This window comes from Mastigoproctus giganteus, chromosome 2, assembly GCF_048544385.1.
Source record: "Mastigoproctus giganteus isolate SK-2022 chromosome 2, ASM4854438v1, whole genome shotgun sequence".
Taxonomy (NCBI): Eukaryota; Metazoa; Arthropoda; class Arachnida; order Uropygi; family Thelyphonidae; genus Mastigoproctus; species Mastigoproctus giganteus.
In genome coordinates, this window is record NC_143576.1 from 22,704,679 (window position 1) to 22,725,487 (window position 20,809).

The 20,809-nt window shown below is 38.9% G+C and overlaps 1 protein-coding gene across 1 annotated transcript in view; it reads left to right on the top strand.

The window, feature by feature from the left end:
• The first annotated feature begins 1,854 nt into the window (after window positions 1-1,854).
• LOC150089217 (transient-receptor-potential-like protein) overlaps window positions 1,855-20,809 on the top strand; it is a 127,662-nt gene continuing 108,707 nt past the window's right edge. The window contains exons 1-3 of the mRNA XM_090389904.1: window positions 1,855-2,053; window positions 11,477-11,720; window positions 14,865-15,209. Of these exons, the coding sequence (XP_090246030.1) occupies window positions 1,896-2,053; window positions 11,477-11,720; window positions 14,865-15,209 (747 nt within the window). The 5' untranslated portion in view covers window positions 1,855-1,895. The remainder of the gene's footprint in view (window positions 2,054-11,476; window positions 11,721-14,864; window positions 15,210-20,809) is intronic.

The window sequence follows — 20,809 nt, forward strand, 5'->3', positions numbered from 1 at the left end:
GTGCTACTCTAAAACTAGTTCTCATGTTTTCATATAGCAAATAACCCTGGTATGCACATAATGATGCTTTGGAATGCTTTTCTTTCCAGACCGAATAATGATAGAATGCATCAGAGAAAATTTAGCATCTAAGTCTCCTGCGTTTCCTAAGTTAGCGTTTATTTGGAATAAATAAGATAAGTAATTTATTTAAAAAAAAATTTCGCTGCTGTTATACGATAATAAACTTAAAATTAAACAATTAGACGGACCTTCACCTGATTTAAATAATGTGGAATAGTAGTATTGTGGAACAGTAGTATTGTGGAATAGCAGTATTGTGAAACAAATATTGTGGAGCAGTAGTCTAATACAGTGGTTCCCAACATTTACAAATATGAGGACCCCTTTTTAAGATCAAAAAATTTCCCACATGATAGTAGTTGTACTTTCAGCATCCGTTGATTGAGAAAATACACAATAATCACTGGAGCTTATGAAACATCTGATATCCTTAGCAAAATCAACTTAAATGCTCCTTGTAGTCAGGAACCTCACACTGTTTCGCCTTGACTCTGCGACCACTGACTTTATGAAGTTCAGTCCACTGAACAGAATCAGCAAATGACTCTCTCATTGACTTTTTTGACAACTCCCAATCACTGATGAATTCCATCCATAAGTTTACCTCTTCTCTTGAACTGCAAAGTGACTAGCTCTCATCTAATTATTGTAGTTAGTTTATTATTATTATTTGTTTTACTATTTTCTATTCTCCAATTAATTAATTTATTTGTTTTACCAGTAACTTAACTTAATGCATACCTCTTTTGTACATATAATTTTAATGTCTGAATCTATATCAATGTTTATCTTATAGTTGGATTCCTTATTATTGTTATTGACTCTGTTCTGCTCTCGGATACGCTGTTAATGGTTACCTGTTGTGTATCTTGTTATTAATTAAAATAAAAAATAAAAATTCAATAACGGTTTTAGATGAATTTGTATTTTATTAATTACAACAATATCTACACACAGTTGAGAAATAGTAGCAAGTACATGTGCGAGACATTTTTTCATTCAGATAATGGATTGGACTCTTGCAGTAAATTAGCAGCCACCAGAGGTCCAAGGCTCGCAGGTTCAGATAATGGATTGGATGGACTCTTGCAGTAAATTAGCAGCCACCAGAGGTCCAAGGCTCGCAGGTTAAAAAACCACTGTTCTAAAGGGCGGAAATATATATATGTATACTGCATACATTTTTTTTTTTTTTTTGGCACTGGCTAAAATTAAATTTATAAAGAGAACTGTAGGACCGCAGAAAATACAAATAGTATTTTAACACTGCACTGTGTTTTTAAATTTGTAGGGATTTATAAAGTTTTTTCGCTTTCCAAAATCATTTTCAAATTAAAAACTATTTTAATAAAAAATAAATAAATGAAATAGCATTTTACTGATTTATTATTGCAATCTACGGATCCAAAGAATAATGATGCTTTATTTTATGGGGAACTTGAGTTATATCTGCATTGCTTATTTTAAATTTTCATTGGAACATTTTTCACTATTTTTTAAAACTTTTTAGAATCGTTTGATTTTGAATAAGCTGCAGTGACAATCTTTTAAATGCAGTTACACTTAGACGTTCGTTGACTAAGGAAGAAAATAAAATATTTAATGCTCTATTTGTTTGCAATTATAAAATTTATTATTTGCATGCTACTTTATGGGTCTAACTTATGATTTCGGTAATGTTACCTTTGCGTGACATTCGATTCCTAATTCCATTTAACAGTAGCTATAATGAGGTTTATTTGATTATTATATGTTTATTCGTTAACGCAGCCTTTGATTTGCCACAGGTCCCTCATGTGATATTACGTATTTCTGGAGGTTCTTCCATCATAATGGAGGGAAGAACCAAGAAGAATACGGTGAATAATTCTTGGCAACCACCATCAAGCTCAGGAAGCAATACTTACCACCCGTTTACGAAAAAACTGTCCCCTATTGAGAAACGTTATCTACTAGCAGTAGAACATGGCGACATCACTACCGCCCAAAGGTAAGATAAGTACATACTACGAGGAATAAAGATTTTTTTTCTTCGCATGAACTATTCATGTTACATTGCAGTAGCTTAACGAATTAGAATTATTATACAGATTTAAATGTTACAGAATTCAGCAAATGTTAGCCAGTAGTATTTTTGTCTGAACCGCACCCGGGAAGAGGTATTTCTATGCCCGATGCAAGTATTCACAATTTTGTCAGGTAACTAAACATATGAACTTAGACAATGAATCTTTTAACCGATGTATCCTTCTACGCCGTAAGCAAAGCAATGGACACTCATCATAGACAAAATAGAACAAAAAAGATTAGAATGGTATGGACACGTTATGAGAATGGGGGAAGAGAGATTACCTAAAAAGCAATAGAATGGACAACCCCCTGGAAGGAAAAGGAGAGGAAGAACTAGAAGCATATGGATGAAGGCAGTGAGGGCGGCTAGGGACAAGAGGTAATTGAAGAATGGAGACTGGGAGAACAGAAAAGAGCGAAGAACAAAATTAAATTGTATTAAAAAAACTTAGGTCGAAGATAACAGTTGATACAACGGAGAAATCCAAGAAGAAGACATGTAGACATGTAGACATGTATAGTATCTTATGTAGGACGGCACCTGAACGAAAGTTCATCTCCGTCTTTGTACACTGTGATGGTTACAGAAAGCACTGTAACAGGCCAGAAATGTGTGTAACGTTATGTTCGTGCAGTGTGTGTGTTGTTGTGTTGTTTAGTTGTTTCTGGCCGTTTTGTCACCAGGCAGGCGATCACCTGGAAAGCCTGCCCAGTGTCCGTCTACACCACGGGGAGGTAGGCCACAACTGCGCAAGAACCATGGCCAACCTCAACAGTCACGTACTGAATGTCCAAAGAGGATTTGGAGCCATTCAAAAGAACCCCGCACCAGCAAGCCGGCAACAGCGCGCGCACACACACACACACACACACACACACACACACACACACACACACACACACACACACACACACACACACACACACACACACACACACACACACACACACACACACTCCCAGGAGAAAGGACAGCAGAAGACGAAGAAATAAGGATGAGAATAGCATAAAGTAAAAAAAAAAAAAAAAAAAATAAAAATAAAATCTTTATCCATTTCTTGCCCACATCTGTATGCAGTGCTGCCCAAAGTGGTCCACAAAGAGAAAAGGTGTATTGTCAAACAGAAGTTGTAATGTCATTCAATCATGATCGGCAGGAACAATTTCTAGATATAATTCTGAATTCTGTTAATCTGGAGTGGTGTCAGAAGTCTCTGGTAGATGACGGTATCACTGAGCAGAGGTTTAGTTGAAGAGAGTCTTGATAAAGGATGAGTCAGAGAAGTGCAGCATCTGTCAAAATCTTTGTGTGTTCTTGAAAGCCACAACAATTTTGTATATGACGTCATCAGGACGACGAGGCAGCGCACAGTTGTATTATGATTTATGATGCATTTTCAGTTTCATTTCTTGAATTAACATTGAGGTTGAGAGCCTTCCTGCGATTAAAAGCAGCATTGCAGAAGGTTTGAAGGGCCTGGAAATTGTTGACAGAAATGAGTATCTTCTCACCTCCGGGACACAAGTTTGGTACTGTTGCCTTAAGAGCCGATCTTAGATCATCGTAAATGGAGCATTCAAAAAGTACGTGAGGAGAGTCTTCCGGTAGCCCACATCGACAGGAGACTGTATTGGAAAGTCTGAATTGGTAGAGTTTTGCGTTAAGCGAACCATGCCCAGTTAGTATGTAGGAGGTAAACAGTGAGGGTGAAAACCATTTTCTGGTGGATGATGCAAGTAGTGCAGTTACGTCGGGAACGAAGTTTTTGGTGATAGCTCCTTTTTCGGTAGAATTCCATCTATTCTGCCAGGTATTCACTAACAAATTCCAGCATCTGGTTCGCTCAGTTTTGGGATCAGTCTGAGGGTTAACAATGATTCCCTGAAATTCCACGGAAATGCCTTTGCGGATGTAAAAGCAAAGCCCTCTAAACACAACATGCAAGTCAAGTGGTATGGTGCCTGCAAGAGTCTGTAAAGCTGGAGTTGATACTGTTCGGCAAACGTGAAGTAGGCTGAGGAGAAAGCAACGTTGAATAGTGGATAACTTGGTTTGTACTGTTTTGAGTGCAGTACGTCTAAACCAAAGGCTGGCAGCGTAGGTTGTAATTGGGATTATGGCAGCATTGTAAAATAGATGTAGGGTTTTAGTGTTCAGTCCCCAGTCATGTCTGGTAATTTGGAGCAGCATCGCGGTAAAACTCTTAACTTTGACAGACAGATGTTGAATATGCTCAGTAAAGGAAAAGCGGTCGTCGATGATGACTCCTAAAAATTTGGTGCTTCGGACAAGTGGAAGTGATTTCTTGTCAAGTTTTACAACTGGTGGTCTGCGATAGTCTAATTTGTGTTTAAAAATCATGATCTTCGATTTTGTTGGGGATAATTTTAATTTGTTCTTAGAGGACCAGGACGATAGTTCAAAGAGTACTTTATTGGCATAGAGTTCTAATTCAGATCTTGAGTTTCCATTCACTAAAATGATAATGTCATCTGCATACGCAAGTTGTCGCACATTTTGAAATTCAGGAGTCCTAAGCAGCCAATCATCGAGAACTAGGTTCCAAATCAAGGGACCTAAAATAGATCCTTGGGGGCAACCACGGGAGACAGATCTGTTAATCTTCGTGCTTTTAGTGATGACGGTGACGGTGCGATCAGCAAAATAGTTTCTAACAAGTTTATAAAGCTGAAGAGAGCAGTGATTGGAACGGAGTCTGCTGAGGGCACTTTCCCACCATAAATTATCAAAAGCGCCCTCAAAATCGATAAAGATTGCCATAACGTACTTGGAAGTGGAGCAGTCAATGAGGTGGTGGAGTTCTAATAAGGCGTCTTCGCATCCAAGCCCTTGCCTAAATCCGTATTGAAGAGAGGATGTGGAGCTTGTGGCTCCCTGCAGTGTGGTTATTTTATTGGCAATTAATCTCTCTAACACTTTTCCCAGGTGAGAGAGCAAGGCTATGGGGCGGTAGGATCTCGCATTATCTAGTGGCTTACCAGGTTTATGTAAAATCTTAAGAATGGCGTGTTTCCACGGTTTGGGAAACGTTCCAGTATTTAAGCAGTTGTTGAATAATTTAAGTAGAACTTTGGGCCTTAGGTCATAAAAGTGTTTGATAAATATGTTATCAATCAGGTCATCGCCAGGACATTTGTTTGACTGAATTTTATTCAAGATTGAAGTAAGTTCTTCTGCAGTGAATGGACTTGTTTCTTCTAAAGGAAGGTATTTTTGGTTTAAATCACGAATAGATAGATGGTGTGAAGTGTCAAATCCAAGAAGAAGAAGAATATCCTTCTATGCTTGCACAAGCACACGGTGGGTGACCACCCAGGTGTGAACCAACGTAAGCAGGGGTCGAGGTGTGGCGCCCACACCACATGGAGGAATGCCGCCCCTCTGTGTTACCAGGCAATACTAGGTGGTAGATGACTCTCATCAACCGGTGCAATACCACCGCTTTGCTTATTGGAGGCTTGAAGTGGTGGAACCCATGTTTAGTCTCCACAGTTAAGTTCGGTCAACCCTTCCCATCTCTTCCATCATGCAGTATGACTGATGACTTGAGTTATGATAAACATCGTGGCGAGATCCAATCTTCCTTACATTTCGAGGGTACAGCTCTAAAACGGTGTTCGCAGGCCGGCCGCTAGTTAGTACACCGGACCGAACCTATTGGTAACTCTCTCTAGGAGGCTTCCGGTCAGCTAGTATATAATGTTGCTACCTCTACTCTGCCAGATAGTGACTGGAGGGAGTCAGAGTAGTGTGTATACAGGGGGGGGGTATTGTCGAGGCTACGTTATGTCAAGGATCTGGGTATATTCTTACTACGTGTACGCCATATCCAAAAATTTCATTATTTCATATAGTATGTCCCATCCACTTTTTCTTACTATTGAATACACCATGAATTGTCAAACTAATAGAGTAAGCTTATCTGCGAAAAGATCTAAACCTCCCAAACACTTCCTAATCGATTTCACAAATATGCGTGGTCTGAATTCTAATATCAACGATGTCCATTTCCACTTGCAGTCTGCCAAACCCCATGTACTTTTTCTGACAGAATCTCAGTTATCGGTTGATTCAACTACTGCTCATCTCAGTTGCCCAAATTATTCGCTGTATGATTCCTTTCCCCTCAAAGGTGGTACTTGTGAATATGTCCGTTCCGATATTCCCTGTCAGAAACTTGGCAATTTGGAATCTCCTCCTCTTTTCGATCTTCTCTGGCTTAAAATCTCTCCAACTCATTGTGTCAAATTCATTTGTTGTCTCTACCGTTCTCCCAACTCTACAAATCACTTTCTCCCAAACTTCCTCTCTTTGCAACTTGACTTTCTCCAGTCCAAATTTCCTAACAGTGAGGTAATTTTCCTTGGTAATTTTAATGTTCACAACTCCAGCTGGCTTGCGTTTTCTAGTCACAACTCCAGCTGGCTTGCGTTTTCTAGTCACAACTCCAGCTGGCTTGCGTTTTCTAGTCACACCGACCCAGCTGGTCAAGATGCTGAGGCTTTGGAAATTACTAATGACCTTGCACAGATTGTTCATTTACCTACAAGAATACCGGACAATTCTGACCATAGAGCAAACACGCTTGATCTTTTTCTCACAAACAACCCTTCTAAGTACATGGTCGAAATGAGAGGTCCTTTAGGCACCTCAGATCACAATTTGGTGAGTTTCTCTTCTCCAATGGAACCTTTATCTCATGGCTATTCCCAACCTCGTGTTGTTTGGCATTACAAGAATGCAAAATGGGATGACCTGCTAGATTTCTTTTCTTCTTTTCCTTCGTCGGATTACTGTTTCAAAACTTTTGATGTCAACGTTTGCTCAGATCATGTCAGTGAAATTATTCTTGCAGGGATGGAATCCTTTATCCCACATTCCACTTTAAAACCTTGTCCTTTATCTACACCTGGGTTTTCCAATAAATGTTCTAAGGCTGTTCAAGAGAAGAACGCTGCATATTGTAATCGGCTTGTTTCTAATTCTTCAGTTTCATTTTCTGCCTACACCAAAGCTCGCAACAATTGTAAAGCAGTTATTAATCCGTCCAAACCTAGAGTTTGAACAGGCTAAGGTATAAAACTTGCTTCTTGCTCTAATGGTAGCCGAGCATTCTGGTCTCTTGCCAAAGCTATTGGTCGCAACCTTTGCCCATATCTGCTCCCACCTCTGTCCAAACCAAATGGTTCTGTTGTCACTTCAGCCAAGGATAAAGCTGACCTGCTAGCATCCCATTTTAATTCCAACTCATGTATTAATGATCTTGGTAAAACACCTCCCACCATTCCGAACACCCTCCATTCAATGCCTCCTGTGGTCTTCCGTCAAAAGGATGTCAGAAAGATTTTGACGAATCTTGATGCTAAGAAAGCTCCAGGTACCGATGGTATTTCTCCACTTGTTCTCAAAACCTGTGCACCTGAACTTACTCCTGTTCTTTGCCGCCTTTTTTTTCATTTTCTTATTTCAAAAGTGTTTTTCCTTCTGCTTGGAAATTTGTTCATAGCCAGTTCTTAAAAAGGGCGACAAATCCTCCCATTCAATTATCGTCCCATTGTAATTACTTCTATTCTTTCTAAAGTAATGGAGAAATCAATTAACAGCCAACTCTTAAACTACCTAGAGACCTTTCGTCTGATCAACAATCGCCAGTATGGATTCCGTCAATGTCGATCCACTGGTGATATTCTGGCTTATCTTACCCATTTATGGACAAATTCAATGGAAAAGTTCGGTGAAACACAAGCAGTTGCTCTTGACATCTCAAAGGCTTTCGATCGTGTTTGGCATAAAGGTCTTCTAAACAAGCTTCCATCTTATGGTTTGCCTACTGTTTTTTGTAATTGGTTATCCAGTTTTCTCTCGGATCGCTCACTGAGGGTGATGGTAGATGGCTCTCTGTCTTTTAACTTCTCCACTAACGCCGGTGTCCCCCAACACATCTTGGGGGGACACCCGCGTTAGTGGTTCAGTTCTTTCCCCCACTCTTTTCCTCTTGTATATTAATGACCTTCTTCCATTGACTGGAAATCCTATCCATAGTTTTGCCGATGATAGCACATTGCATTCCACTTTCCATTTTGAGAAACCTTGTTGATTTCACCCTTCTAAAACTCAGTCTTGTCTTATATTTCGCAAAAAGGATTCTTCTGCTCCTATGCCTATCTTTAGTGACACTCCGATTTCTAGGAAAAATGATATATCTCTTTTAGGGATTACCCTGACTTCTAATCTCTCTTGGCACAAGCACATTACAAATATTGCTTCCTCTTCATCTAAAAAAGTTGGTTTTCTCTTTCACTCTCGGCGTTACTTTTCTTCCAAACAGCTGCTCACTCTGTATAAATCTCAAATCTGCCCTGCCATGGAATATTGTTCCCACATCTGGGGTGGTGTTCCCAAAAGCTCTCTGAGGCTTCTTGATTCTGTTCAGAAGAGGGCAGTTAGGTTAATTAATGATTCATCTCTAACAAAGTCTCTCCACTCGCTGTCTCATAGACGTACTGTTTCTGCTGCATGTCTTTTCTACAGATATTTTCATCGGAACTGTTCTTCTGAATTGGTTTCTATAATTCCCGCTCTCTCTTTCAGAGAGAGCGGGAATTATAGAAATGTTGGCTGGTGGCGGTACGAACACGTACCGCCACCAGCCAACATCCATTTACTGTCCAACTTCAAACTCACGGAACCAACTTTTCATCTTCCTCGTTTATTCATTCAACTGACGTTTTCTGGACTAACCTTCCTTCATACGTATTTTCTGAAAATTACAGTCTACTGAAGTTATTATTATTATCATCAGTTTATTTCTCTTAGGAGAACACCCGGTTACAGCCACTGCCTAGGGGGTGTGATCATACATATGCAACTATGTTACAAAATATAATACAATTATAAAATACTTGAAATACATATTATTTGATTTATAAGTATATTTTATCTGGAAAATAAAATATTTGAGTTATTAATTACTCCCAAAGGCTTTTACTACTTAACTACTGTAAACTGATAAGAACATAATATCGTGACAATTGAAACATACCTTCTGCTTAAACACACACACAAGTGGGAGTTTCACCATATTTACATAAACAAATATTTACAGCCAAACAGCGTACAACATCTGAAACATCATGACAACAGGAATGACCGCCATACAGTAAAATAAAAATTTAAAAGTCCAATTTACTGTTTCCAGCAGTCGGTTTCTTCTGTGGGGAATAGAGTGGGGTAGGTAGGACAATCCTGACATTTATTTTTTGATGCGGTCGGGTTTCTTAAAGCCTAGTGGCTCGTGCCAGGCCGAACAAGGTGCAGAAACTGTATCCTTACATCTGTATTTGCAAGTAAGAGTTTCTGAGAACTTCCTTTCTGTAGGATTTGCAATTGCAGAGCTTTTCAGGATTGATATTGAGGTTGTTGAATAGCTGGATGGTGTTTGCTGGAAAGAATCTTCCGAGGCTATCCAACTGCGTAAAGACCGCTTTGAGTTGCGGTTCCTTATCTGCAAGTTCAAGTCCAATGTCAACAAATATCTTCTTTCGTCTTCTCAACCTCCAACCTAAACACGGTACTAAGTACTATAGGTTTTAATACCTCTCTTGTTTGGGGTTTACATAAATAAATAATAATAATAATAATAATAAAACAACAAAACCTCAGTCGCCGCATCTACGTCTCTGAACTGGTCGTAGCATCTCGGCTGTGAGATTTTTATATTACAAAGTTCGGCAAAACGATAATACCGATGGTGGTGCCAATTTAGGCTAAAATTAATGTTATAAATACGAATAGACATTAAATAAACAACAAGAGCATTGTGATGTTTCAACTTTTACTAATTTTAAACAAGGGAATATTCATACCCTTAAAATTCCAACAAAATATTTCTCAGTCCCTGCAACTCATCGGCTTCGATAACCACAGTTGAATAAATTGTCAGGATCAAACGACTGATATAATAGTAATAATAATAATAATATTATTATTATTATTAACAAAATATGGCCCCTTAGATATATATTTATATTTATTACTAGTTGATAGTATTTTTTTATCCTCAACTGGGGTCACCCTCTGTAGTGTTATTGTACCTAGTTTATTGTAAATTGAATCATAACTTACACAGGGCAGTGATAAAGTTCTGCATCATTTAAAAAATCAAAACGATAAAGTTGCCAAATTGAGTGACTGATGTCACAGCTTCACGTTTCTAACAATATCACTTGCTTATGATAGGATATATAAACATGTTCACATCGCCGACCGGGCTAGCCGGGTGGGTAAAGTGCCTGCCTGGCAACCTAAAGGTCGCGGGTTCGATTCCCGCTTCGGGCTTGGATCAAAGTACTGCAAAAACCTTGGGAGGTGCATTATGGCCACAGAAGCCTATGCGCCAACAACTACCAAAAAAAAAAAAAAAAACGTTCGCATGTGAATACGATGTTCAGTTTTAAAATTTCTCTCTATATTGCGGCATGACCAGCTAGGTCAGAGGAGTTTACGACTAATCATTTAACAAGAATATTATAATTATTCATATTTAGCGGTCACGTGAACTTGGGCAAGAGTAAACATATTCCTCCTAATACGACAGGCCCTCTCCACATGGTATGGGATGATAGCAGTTGCAACCATTGTGCTAACCGCAGAGACTGGGCGATAGTGGCACGAAAGTTATCAAGGATATGCTTGTTTTTTTTCCATGTCTTTTCACACGCACTAGTGGACACAGTAGTCATGATGCTACTTGACTTTTCTTCATACAACTTTTCAAACCATCAGTGTTTGTTAGTTTGGTTTTGAAGACATCTCCCCATCTCGAAGGGAGTTACAAAAAGGGAATGAGATGACCATCATGTTCAATTCCTTGAACGGAACAACGTTTACGGAACATCCATCGCGAATGGCACACGAATAATTTACTATTTCATACGAATTATGTGTCACAGCGCCAAGTGGGCGGCAGAATTTTAATTCTCACAAAGAAAGCGTGTGGTACTGCCCCTGTTTCTGAAAGTCCTGTAACCAAAAGTACAGTTTTGAGTTTATAAATTCTGCAGAACTTTATAACTTCACTCATGCATCTGTAACTCATGTCCTAAATTTATATGTTACTATACAGCAAACTTTAATAATAGATTCGTTTAATGTTCCACTTAATCAAAGGCTATGATAAACAGTACATAGTGTTTGCTACTCTTATTGAATTGCCCTTATTGTAAGGAGCGGAACCTCACTGCTAATAATATATTAATACGATGTTATTAACTCATGAATAGTTTAAAATACTTATCTGTTTATGTTAAAATACGTTTTCAGAATACTGGAAAGAGCAAATTCCATACCTGCTTTGGGAATTGATGTCAACTGTATGGATCCTGTTGGACGTACAGCCATTCTGATGTCAATAGATAACGAGAACCTTGAGATGATGGAGATGCTGCTAAGTCACGGAATTCTTGCACGAGATGCTATGTTGCATGCCATCAAAGCTCAATATGTAGAAGCTGTGGAGCTGCTTCTGGAACATGAAAAGGAAAACCATAAGGAAGGCGAACCAAATGTAAGTAGATCGTTTCTTTAGAGAATCAAGGTTAAACACATTCATAACTTTTGTTTACGCAAGCAATAAATTAAGATATCAAAATTCCGACTTTAAAACAAGGAGAAAGAGTCACATGAAAGCGACATTTTGATGCCTGAAGACAAATTAAAAACTGCCACTGGTGGAATTTTGGGAATGAATGTACTTCTAATTCATAGTTCTAATGGAGAGGGTTGCGCTAGGCTGTATGCGTTCATCGTCATATCGATGCCCAGCAGCAGAATACTATAGCTTCCTCGGTGGCAGGAGAGTCCAGTATACAGGGTGTTTCAGTTAAACGTTTCAGAACTTCTAAGAGGGGTAGGGTACATCCTGACAACTCGAAATCATATAGCAATGTGGGGTCGGAAATGCTTTCCTGAAGCGGTGTTTTACACAGAAGCACCATAAAGAAAAGAGACCGTAAGTGAGAAATCGTTTTAATAATACATGAAAAGAAGCAAAAGGTACAAAGTTTCTTCCACGGGCTACAATGCACGCCTCACATCTCCGACGCATGGACATCTGAACATTCTGGAATAGTCCAGGCGAATTTCGAATTTCTTCGGCAGCTACTGCGATTCTTGCAACCAGCTCCTCAGCATTGTCAACAGGGGTGTCATAAACTAGCGATTTCATATGACCCCAGAAATAAAAATCAAGACATGATAGGTCGGGTGACCGAGCAGGCCAACGCACGGGACCACCACGTCCGATCCACTGTTGACCAAATGTGACATCCAGGTAGTTACGAACATCTCCGCTATAATGGGCAGGGGCTCCATCGTGTTGGAACCACATTGTCTGTTGCGTCGATGCAGAAATCTGTTCATCTCTCAAAAGTTGTGGCAATACTTGCTGCAGAAAAATCAAGTAGATAGGTCCGGTTAGACGACATGGTAACAGGTAAGGTCCGATGAGGTGATCTCCCATAATACCGGCCCATACATTGACCGAAAATCGAATCTGTGCTCCACGACGTCGCACGACGACTTCTGTGTACAATACCGCTTCAGGAAAGCATTTCCGACCCCACATTGCTATATGATTTCGAGTTGTCAGGATGTACCCTACCCCTCTTAGAAGTTCTGAAACGTTTAACTGAAACACCCTGTATATCGCAATGCTCTACAGCTTCTTAACGCAGAAGGTATCCCGTTGGTTCAACCCACACCAGCGACAAAGAACCTTTTTCTCCCTACCTCAAGGTCAAAATTAAAATTTTAACTTACCATTGCGAATGGTTCTAACCTGTGGCTCATTAAATAAATTCTCTTGAGAAGCAAACATTTTCAGACATTTTCTTGGCGCCATGCATGCAATTTCATTTTCAAGTTTACTCTTGATTTATACATGGTTAAAGATAATTCATGGACTCAAACGTAAATAATTATTTATTTTATATATCTGATGTGCTTTTTTTTAGGTTATATCGAGGCTTTGTAAAATCGAATTTCACCGTCAGATCTTAAAAATGGCCGGATGGAAGGTGGAACACAGAACCGCTATTGTAAATATTTCGGTAATAACTATTCTCTACCAAATGCCGAAAGACAGATTCGGGCAGAGTTCGGTTTGTGAGCATGTCCCACAAGGAATACATTATGTTAAATCACACAGAACAACAAGCAGTGCAGCAGATTTCAAAATGTCAAGGCAGATTTTAAAATGTCAATGTCAAGGAAGTCAGTAACAACCGAAGAAATGATTGATAGAGTGAATATAGAGGTCCTATAGGGCATAAAGAATCAGTGCGAAGGAAGTTTTAAGAGAGAGAGAGGCATTAACAAGGGAACTACGCAGAGGCGTACTAGGAATTTTGTCTCCTATGACCAAATGATAGAAGTGCGCCTTTGATTTTCATGAATTTTTATTAAATTATTATTTAATAATTAAATTCATGAAAATCAAACGCGCATTTCTAAGTGGTGACGATGGAATTCAATTTTTAAAAGTTTAGCCATCAATGTCAATTGAAACAACGAAACTATACATTTAATGTAAAGAAGAATAATCCATTTCACATACAGCGGGTGCAACACCTTCAACAAGGAGACGACGCCCAGCGATTGGAATTTTGTCGGTGGGTAAATGCTAATCGCCTATTAAGTCCATTAATATTGTTCAGCAATGAAGCTACTTTCACCCGTGACGGTACCAACAACACCCGTACTCCCATAGGTGGTCAGACGAAAATCCACATGCCACTGCAGAAACAAATTTTCAACATCGCTTATCTGTACACGTGTGGTGTGGTATCATGGACAATCAGTTGATTGGGCCTGTGGTGTTACAACATGTTTTACAGGGCCCATTTACCTAGAATTTTTGCAAAACGAACTTCCACTACTATTGGAGGAACCTCCAATAGTATCCTCCAATATTAGTGGAAGGATTGGCTACAAGGATTAGTATGTACTTTCAGCATGACGGAGCTCCTGCACATTATATCCGTCTGGTGATAAAATATCTAAATCGAACTATCCCTGAACGATGGATCGGCCGTGGTGATTCCGTTCATTGGCCACCAAGGTCTCCAGACCTCACTCCATTAGATTTTTGTTTGTGGGGTTGGATGAAAAGCGCAGTATACAAAAAAAAAGGTGAATACAAGAGACGAATTGCTCGATCGCATTTTGGATACTGCTGCCCTCATAAAGAAACGCCAAGCCGACCTTGGAAGAACAACACGTTACATTACCACAAGAGTTGCAAAGTGCATTGAGGTTGGCGGTGCGATTTTCGAACATATGTGAACTGCCAAAAATTTGTCAATTATTTGTGTTTTGTATCATTCAAAAAGTCAATAAATACAAACAATAAGTTATTTATCGTTCTTTAATACCTCTTATAATGGCTTTGTGCACTTCAGTTTCAAACAACTGTATCTCCGCATACATTGAGAATTGGACACATGTTTATATGAACTTCTTTTTACTCAGAATAATCGATACTATAACCTCCCAAATATTTACTATTCCTCCTGAATCACCCTGTATATCGCCATAAAATGAATTTAATTATATTAAGGTTCATCACCCTGCGGTTAGTTTGAAGTTTATGTGGCTAAGACAGCTTTTTTTTTTCTTCTTTCTTCTTTCTTCTTTTTTTTTTCTTTTACAGAGTTGGGAGAAAGTGGATCATGACATTTCTACCTTTAATCCAGAAATCACTCCTCTAATTCTTGCTGCCCATAAGGACAACTACGAAATCATAAAACTTCTCCTGGACAGTGGTACTACCATACCAATGCCACATGATGTTCGCTGTGACTGTTCAGAGTGCGTTTTGGGGATAAAAGAAGACAGCTTGCGCCATTCCCGTTCTAGAATTAACGCATATAGAGCTTTATCATCGCCCTCACTTATATGTCTATCCAGTATCGACCCTTTCTTGACAGCTTTTGAACTGAGCTGGGAATTGAGACGGCTCAGCTTTGTCGAGAATGAGTTTAAAGACGATTATCAGGTAAACCGAATACTGTTCAAATAATGCTGTATTTATAAATTTTACGAATTTGTATAATAAATTTATAGTATTTATTTATACACTGCCTTACCAATTTATTAGGAAACCTACTGTTCCGCTATCTACGTGCCTTCTGTGGAAAGAAAATGAAATCGCCCATGACATATGGGTCATGTGCTATAACAGACTTATAGGAACAACTGCACTGTCTCAGTGGACTCTTTAAAGGCGTGAAATGGGAAAGAGAGGTGGCTCGTAAATGTTTGCGCTGCGGGGGCATCGTTTAAGGACGGTGGGTCACTTCATCCATGTGTCGACAACGACAGTGTTTAGAGTCTTCAGTCGGCGGCTATTGTAGAACAAAACCGGCCGGAAGAAAATATTCCACGACCGGATGTCCAGGCAGATGTTTGCCCACCTCATTTTTGATTCGGGCTACAGGGAAAAGGATAAAATCGATATTCACGTGCCGTCAGCATTTCTACAATTGTCATTAAAGATAATACTGACTCCAAGTGAAAGATGTTCAGACTGGCTCAATCTGTTCAATCAGGTTACGCCTAGATCGTACTCTACGGTACGGTCCTTTATCGTCAGTATCTCAGAAGAACCAGTTCAAATGTAATTATCTATAATTCAAAGCTGTTTTGGTTAATTTTACGTTGGAGAAAGCGATGTATTCGCTGTATTCTGTGGATTTTCTATCTATTCTATGCAGTTTTTCTATGCTTCAGCAGTTTTTATGTAAGTAAATATAATGCCTCCAAATGTTAGATTCCTCTGGATGCCTGTAACGAGAATCGTATCCTTGTAAAATTTTGTGAATAAAGAATATTATTATTATTATTTACAGAAATCGGAAAGAAATGTTGCAGACATCATTAAAACGTTCAACCGTTTCCACTAGCACAGTAACACAATGAGCAAAGGACAATGGGTATGCACACCTATTTAATAATCAATAAATTTCTTGTTTGTGAGTGGAACAGACAAATCTGTTGGCAATAGTCAGTGGAACACTGGAAACATGTAATGTGTCCAGGTTCACATGGTTCACATTACATGTTTCCAGTAATCATGGTTCACATTGATCGATGCATGAAAGTGTGAAGGGAGCTACACGAAACAATGGTTCCAGAATGAAATCTTTTCGGAGCAGGATACGGTACCCCGTTTATTCTGGAAGGGCCTGGATGTTGTATATGAACATTCTTTCAGAGCATAGTGTGCATAGCATAGTGTGCATAGTATTAGGGTCAGGCGCCACCTGTGGTTTCCCACATCTGCGCCATATGTTCGCTGTGAAGGAATACAGTACTAATGTAAATGCCAGAAAAGTGTTGTGTGTTGTATATGACATATTGCGTGAGGTTCTGTTGTGTGTCCTGGCATTTGGCAGGGCCCCTAGTGGGACTCCACGTTGCCCGCACACACCACTAGGAGGTAGCCAGTCTGCCCATTATTCTCTGGCTTGTCTCCGCCAGGGTCGCCAGAGCTTCTGGACGGAGACAAAAAAAAAAAAAAAAAAAAAAGGTAGAGTCGGGGAAGTACAGAGTGTACGCAAGAAAGGAGGGTATAGCTAGAAATATGGAGGATGTAGGCGAAGGTATCCTCCAGGTTATCAATGGAGCAATAAATGCCATCAGTTGAAAAGGGAACCCGGGAAGGACGATAGATAAGACAGCAAGAGAGCCGTGTGCAAGTTGCCACTGAGGAATGAGGTGGCCCATACGCCAGTTGATCCTATCCAGGTTAAGATCGGTTGGCCAGTTAGGTTAGGATCAGATGTTTGGGTTGTTCCTATTTTGTGTTGGCAATAGGGTGCTCCGTCTTGTGAAGAGGGCTTGTGCAAACTTGGTAAACTCATAGTAGTAGTTTTCTTCTGTGATGAATAAGTGTTCATTTCCTTGAGGGTTATCTTGTATACGAGTAAACAGGATGCTGCGGAGGTCCTCATAGTGTTGACAGGTATATACTAGATGGTTCCAGTCTTCTATTTCACCACATGCACAGTAGGGGTTGTCAATGATTCCCATGGATGTTAATTTATGGTTTATTGATCCGTGTCCAGTAATGAGGTAGGTGGTATAAAGACCAGGAGAAAACCAATTTGGAGATTTAGAAATACGGCATTCACATACGGTATAAATTTCTTGGTGATTAGGCCCTTGTCGGTAGCAGTCCATCTGTCCTGCCAGGTCTGAAGTAGTAGGATGGCAATTTTTTTCTTTTCCTGCCTGATTTCATTCAGGTTATTGATGGAGTGTCCAAGGATAGTTGCTGGTATACCCGTGGATAGACAATAGTGGAGGCCCCTTCGAATAACCTCCAGATCAAGCGGAAGGACGCCCGCAAGAACCTGAAGGGCTGGGTTGCTAACTGTGCAGCATACCCTTGTAATAGTAAGAAGGATGGTGCGCTGGATGGTTCCCAGTTTACGTTTGTTGTTGTAAAGAGTTGCCCTGCGAAACCAGACCTCTGATCCATACGTTATGAAGGGAAGGAAGATTGATTTGTACAGAATCTTAAGGGTGCGTCGGTTCAATCCCCAATCACGACGACTCACCCGTGCAATGAGAGCAGTGTAGTTTCTCACTTTCGCGTGGAGGTGTGCAAGATGCGGAGAGAAAGTGAGCTTAGGGTCAAGTACTATTCCCAGTAGTTTTAACGTAGAAACTAGCTTGACGGTTTGGCCTTGAAGTTTGATAGTGGGGTTTCTAGTAGGCTGCAGTGATCCCTTCAGGAGAATGGATTGTGTCTTTTGGGGGTGAGAGTCTTAGTTTGTGTAGGGCTGCCCAGTTCTGAAGGATTTGAAGTGCCTGGTTTCCTCTGGCTTCCAGAGAAGCTCTGCTGTCAGCCTCAATTGAGATGGTCACATCATCAGCAAAGGCTTGTATAGCTACAGGACCTAGGTCCAGTCCAAGGAGCTCATCCAGGACAATATTCCAGAGCAGCAAGTTCATCACGTAATACTGATGTTGTACTTGACGACGATGGCCTATTCCACGAGTATTCCAATGGCCTATTCAAATATATTAGCCTATTCAGATATAGTATTCAATGGCTTATTCCAGAGCATTCATTCGCCATGGCTCCCGTTGTTGCGGACGTGCATCCCATCAAGAGTTTGTGTAATCATATGGAGATGGAGGGACGCATCCGAGATTGGACTCACAACCTAAGAAGCAAGTTCATTTTCTAAAATAAACGGAATTCATACAACTTAGGAATGTTGCTCTAAGAGCCGCCAAAAGTGCTATCAGTCACATTCTTTAATATTTTGGTAAGTTATTGAATTATTTCGTTTAAAGATGCAAGCTTTATAATGATAAGAAATTAGGACCCTGAAAAAGAAAATGTTTGGGGTTCTAGCCCTGTTTTATAAGGAAAAGGGAGGGAGAGTGCTTTTCGTCACTGTTCAGTTTTCTCATATTCAGCCAATTTCTAAGAAATAATGAGGAATAATTTTTATTGGTTACTTCTATAAATACTATAGGAGCATATTTGTATTCAGAATTAATATTATGTTTATATTTTTATTTTAAAATTAATTCTTATTCTTTTAAGCACCTGTTCTCTTTTTAAATTATTTAAAAAGGTCATAATTACTTTTTTTTTAATTCACTGTTTATTTTATTGTATAATGATTTTTAGAAATTTACTGTACTTGTTATACTTTATTTTTATGTACATAAATTATTTTCACAAATATTTTCATCCTGTGAAAGACTTCTGCTGCTTTTGGCAGAATTAAAAAAAAAAAGTAAACAAGACTGATGAAAAATATTTTAAATATATATATATTTTAAGATTTAATTGAAATAATAATGCTAATATTCTGAATATCATTCCTGAATGAGTGGCGCTAGTTTTTCTATTTAGTGAGTGCGCGTTAATGTCTGCAGTTTGTTCATTTTTTTTTCTTTCATTTTTACAGTAATTTCGAATTATTATTATAACTTAATTGTACTACATGGGTATGAAAGCAATTTGTCTGCTGGTATGGCATTCTGAGGTATGTTGAACATATCTTAAATGTTTTAAGCTCTTACTATCAATTCGCTCTTTTTGCCCAACTAGGCCTATTAAAATCAGACTTCGTGTGTAATTTAATCGGCTCTTTCAAAGTGTCACTGAAGATTGTCTGTTGATCTTTCTTCGTCTGCGCTCTCGAAATTGCCATTGAAATGTGAAAATATTTTGAATTGTCTGATAAATTGTGCAGTTATTCTTTGCCATGGAAATATGAAAATATTTTTAATTATCAGATAAATTGTGCAGTTATTCTTTGCCTACTAAAAATGTTGGACTTGTGTAGAGTTTATTTATTAAGAAAACAGTTTACTTTAAGGTTTGTTTTCTTATTTCAATTAAGGAATTTCTCCCTTATATATTATATAATTGATTGTATCAGTTTAATTTTATTTTATAATATTATTTCTGTCTGTTTATTATTTAAGTAATAGGAAACTGCGCTGCAAGGTTGTGAATATTAAAAGTTACTCTTACAGAAAGACAGGGCATTTTTTTTAATATATATATATTTTTTTTTATTTTGTTTTATCGAACTGTGCTCTGTTCAAGCTGCCGACTGCTCCCAAAAAGTACTGCTTAAAATGTAAAAATCAAGCCAAAGATATGAGCTTTAACAACGCGTCCTGGTTTTGTTCATTGTACTCTAGTGAAAGAAAAATAGATAATGCAATTGGGATCGATCCCTACTGATGAGGTTGATAAAGAATAATTCTCATTTGTGTGTGACTTTCCTTTGCGCACCAGAATTGTATGTGAAAAACACTGCTGCTATTTTGGTTCGCCGGAATATTTAACAGATTATATTAATAATCTGTTAAATATCACCGCGAAATTAAATAAATTAAGATGTTAAGCGCATTACTTGCGCATAGCATCTTGTATGCCCTCTGGTGCTATATTTGTCCTTTAAAATGTTCGTTTGCAATATGTGCATAATAATAATAATAAGTAAGGGGCTTCGCCCCCTGCTCGCTGCGCTCGCTTCTTTTGCTAAAAAAAAACAAAATACTTACAGAAGTTTTCGACACTGTATGTGTTTCTTCTCTTAGCTATGAATACATAAATACGTTACATATAAAAATCAAGAATGGTACCGCGTGGTCATGCTAGACAAACAAAGCGCGTGCATGAAGTTTTCTAGCATGATCACGCTAAAACAGAAGCTTGTTTTACTTGTTTTACCAGAGTTAAACAAGCTTCTGTTACGTATTTTAGTATTTTTTACGTATTACCACGTAACCCGCATCCCTCTTATCTCATTGGCTGAATAAATATCACTAGGAGGAAAATTATTTTAATGTATAGTAAGATAATATTTGGCAGAACATCATGGCCGAGCAACAGAAGGGACAAGGGATGTGTAAAGGATGCCAGGAGCAACTAACCATTGATATCACAGTTATAGAGCATGCCTACAAACAGCAACTTGTATACGGCCTACATCGACTACCGCAAGAACTTCGACTCCGTGCCACACAGCTGGTTGATAGAGACAATGATCTACAAAGTCAACCCTACAGTGACAAAATTCCAAGAAGGAACCATGTCGAAATGGAGCAACACCC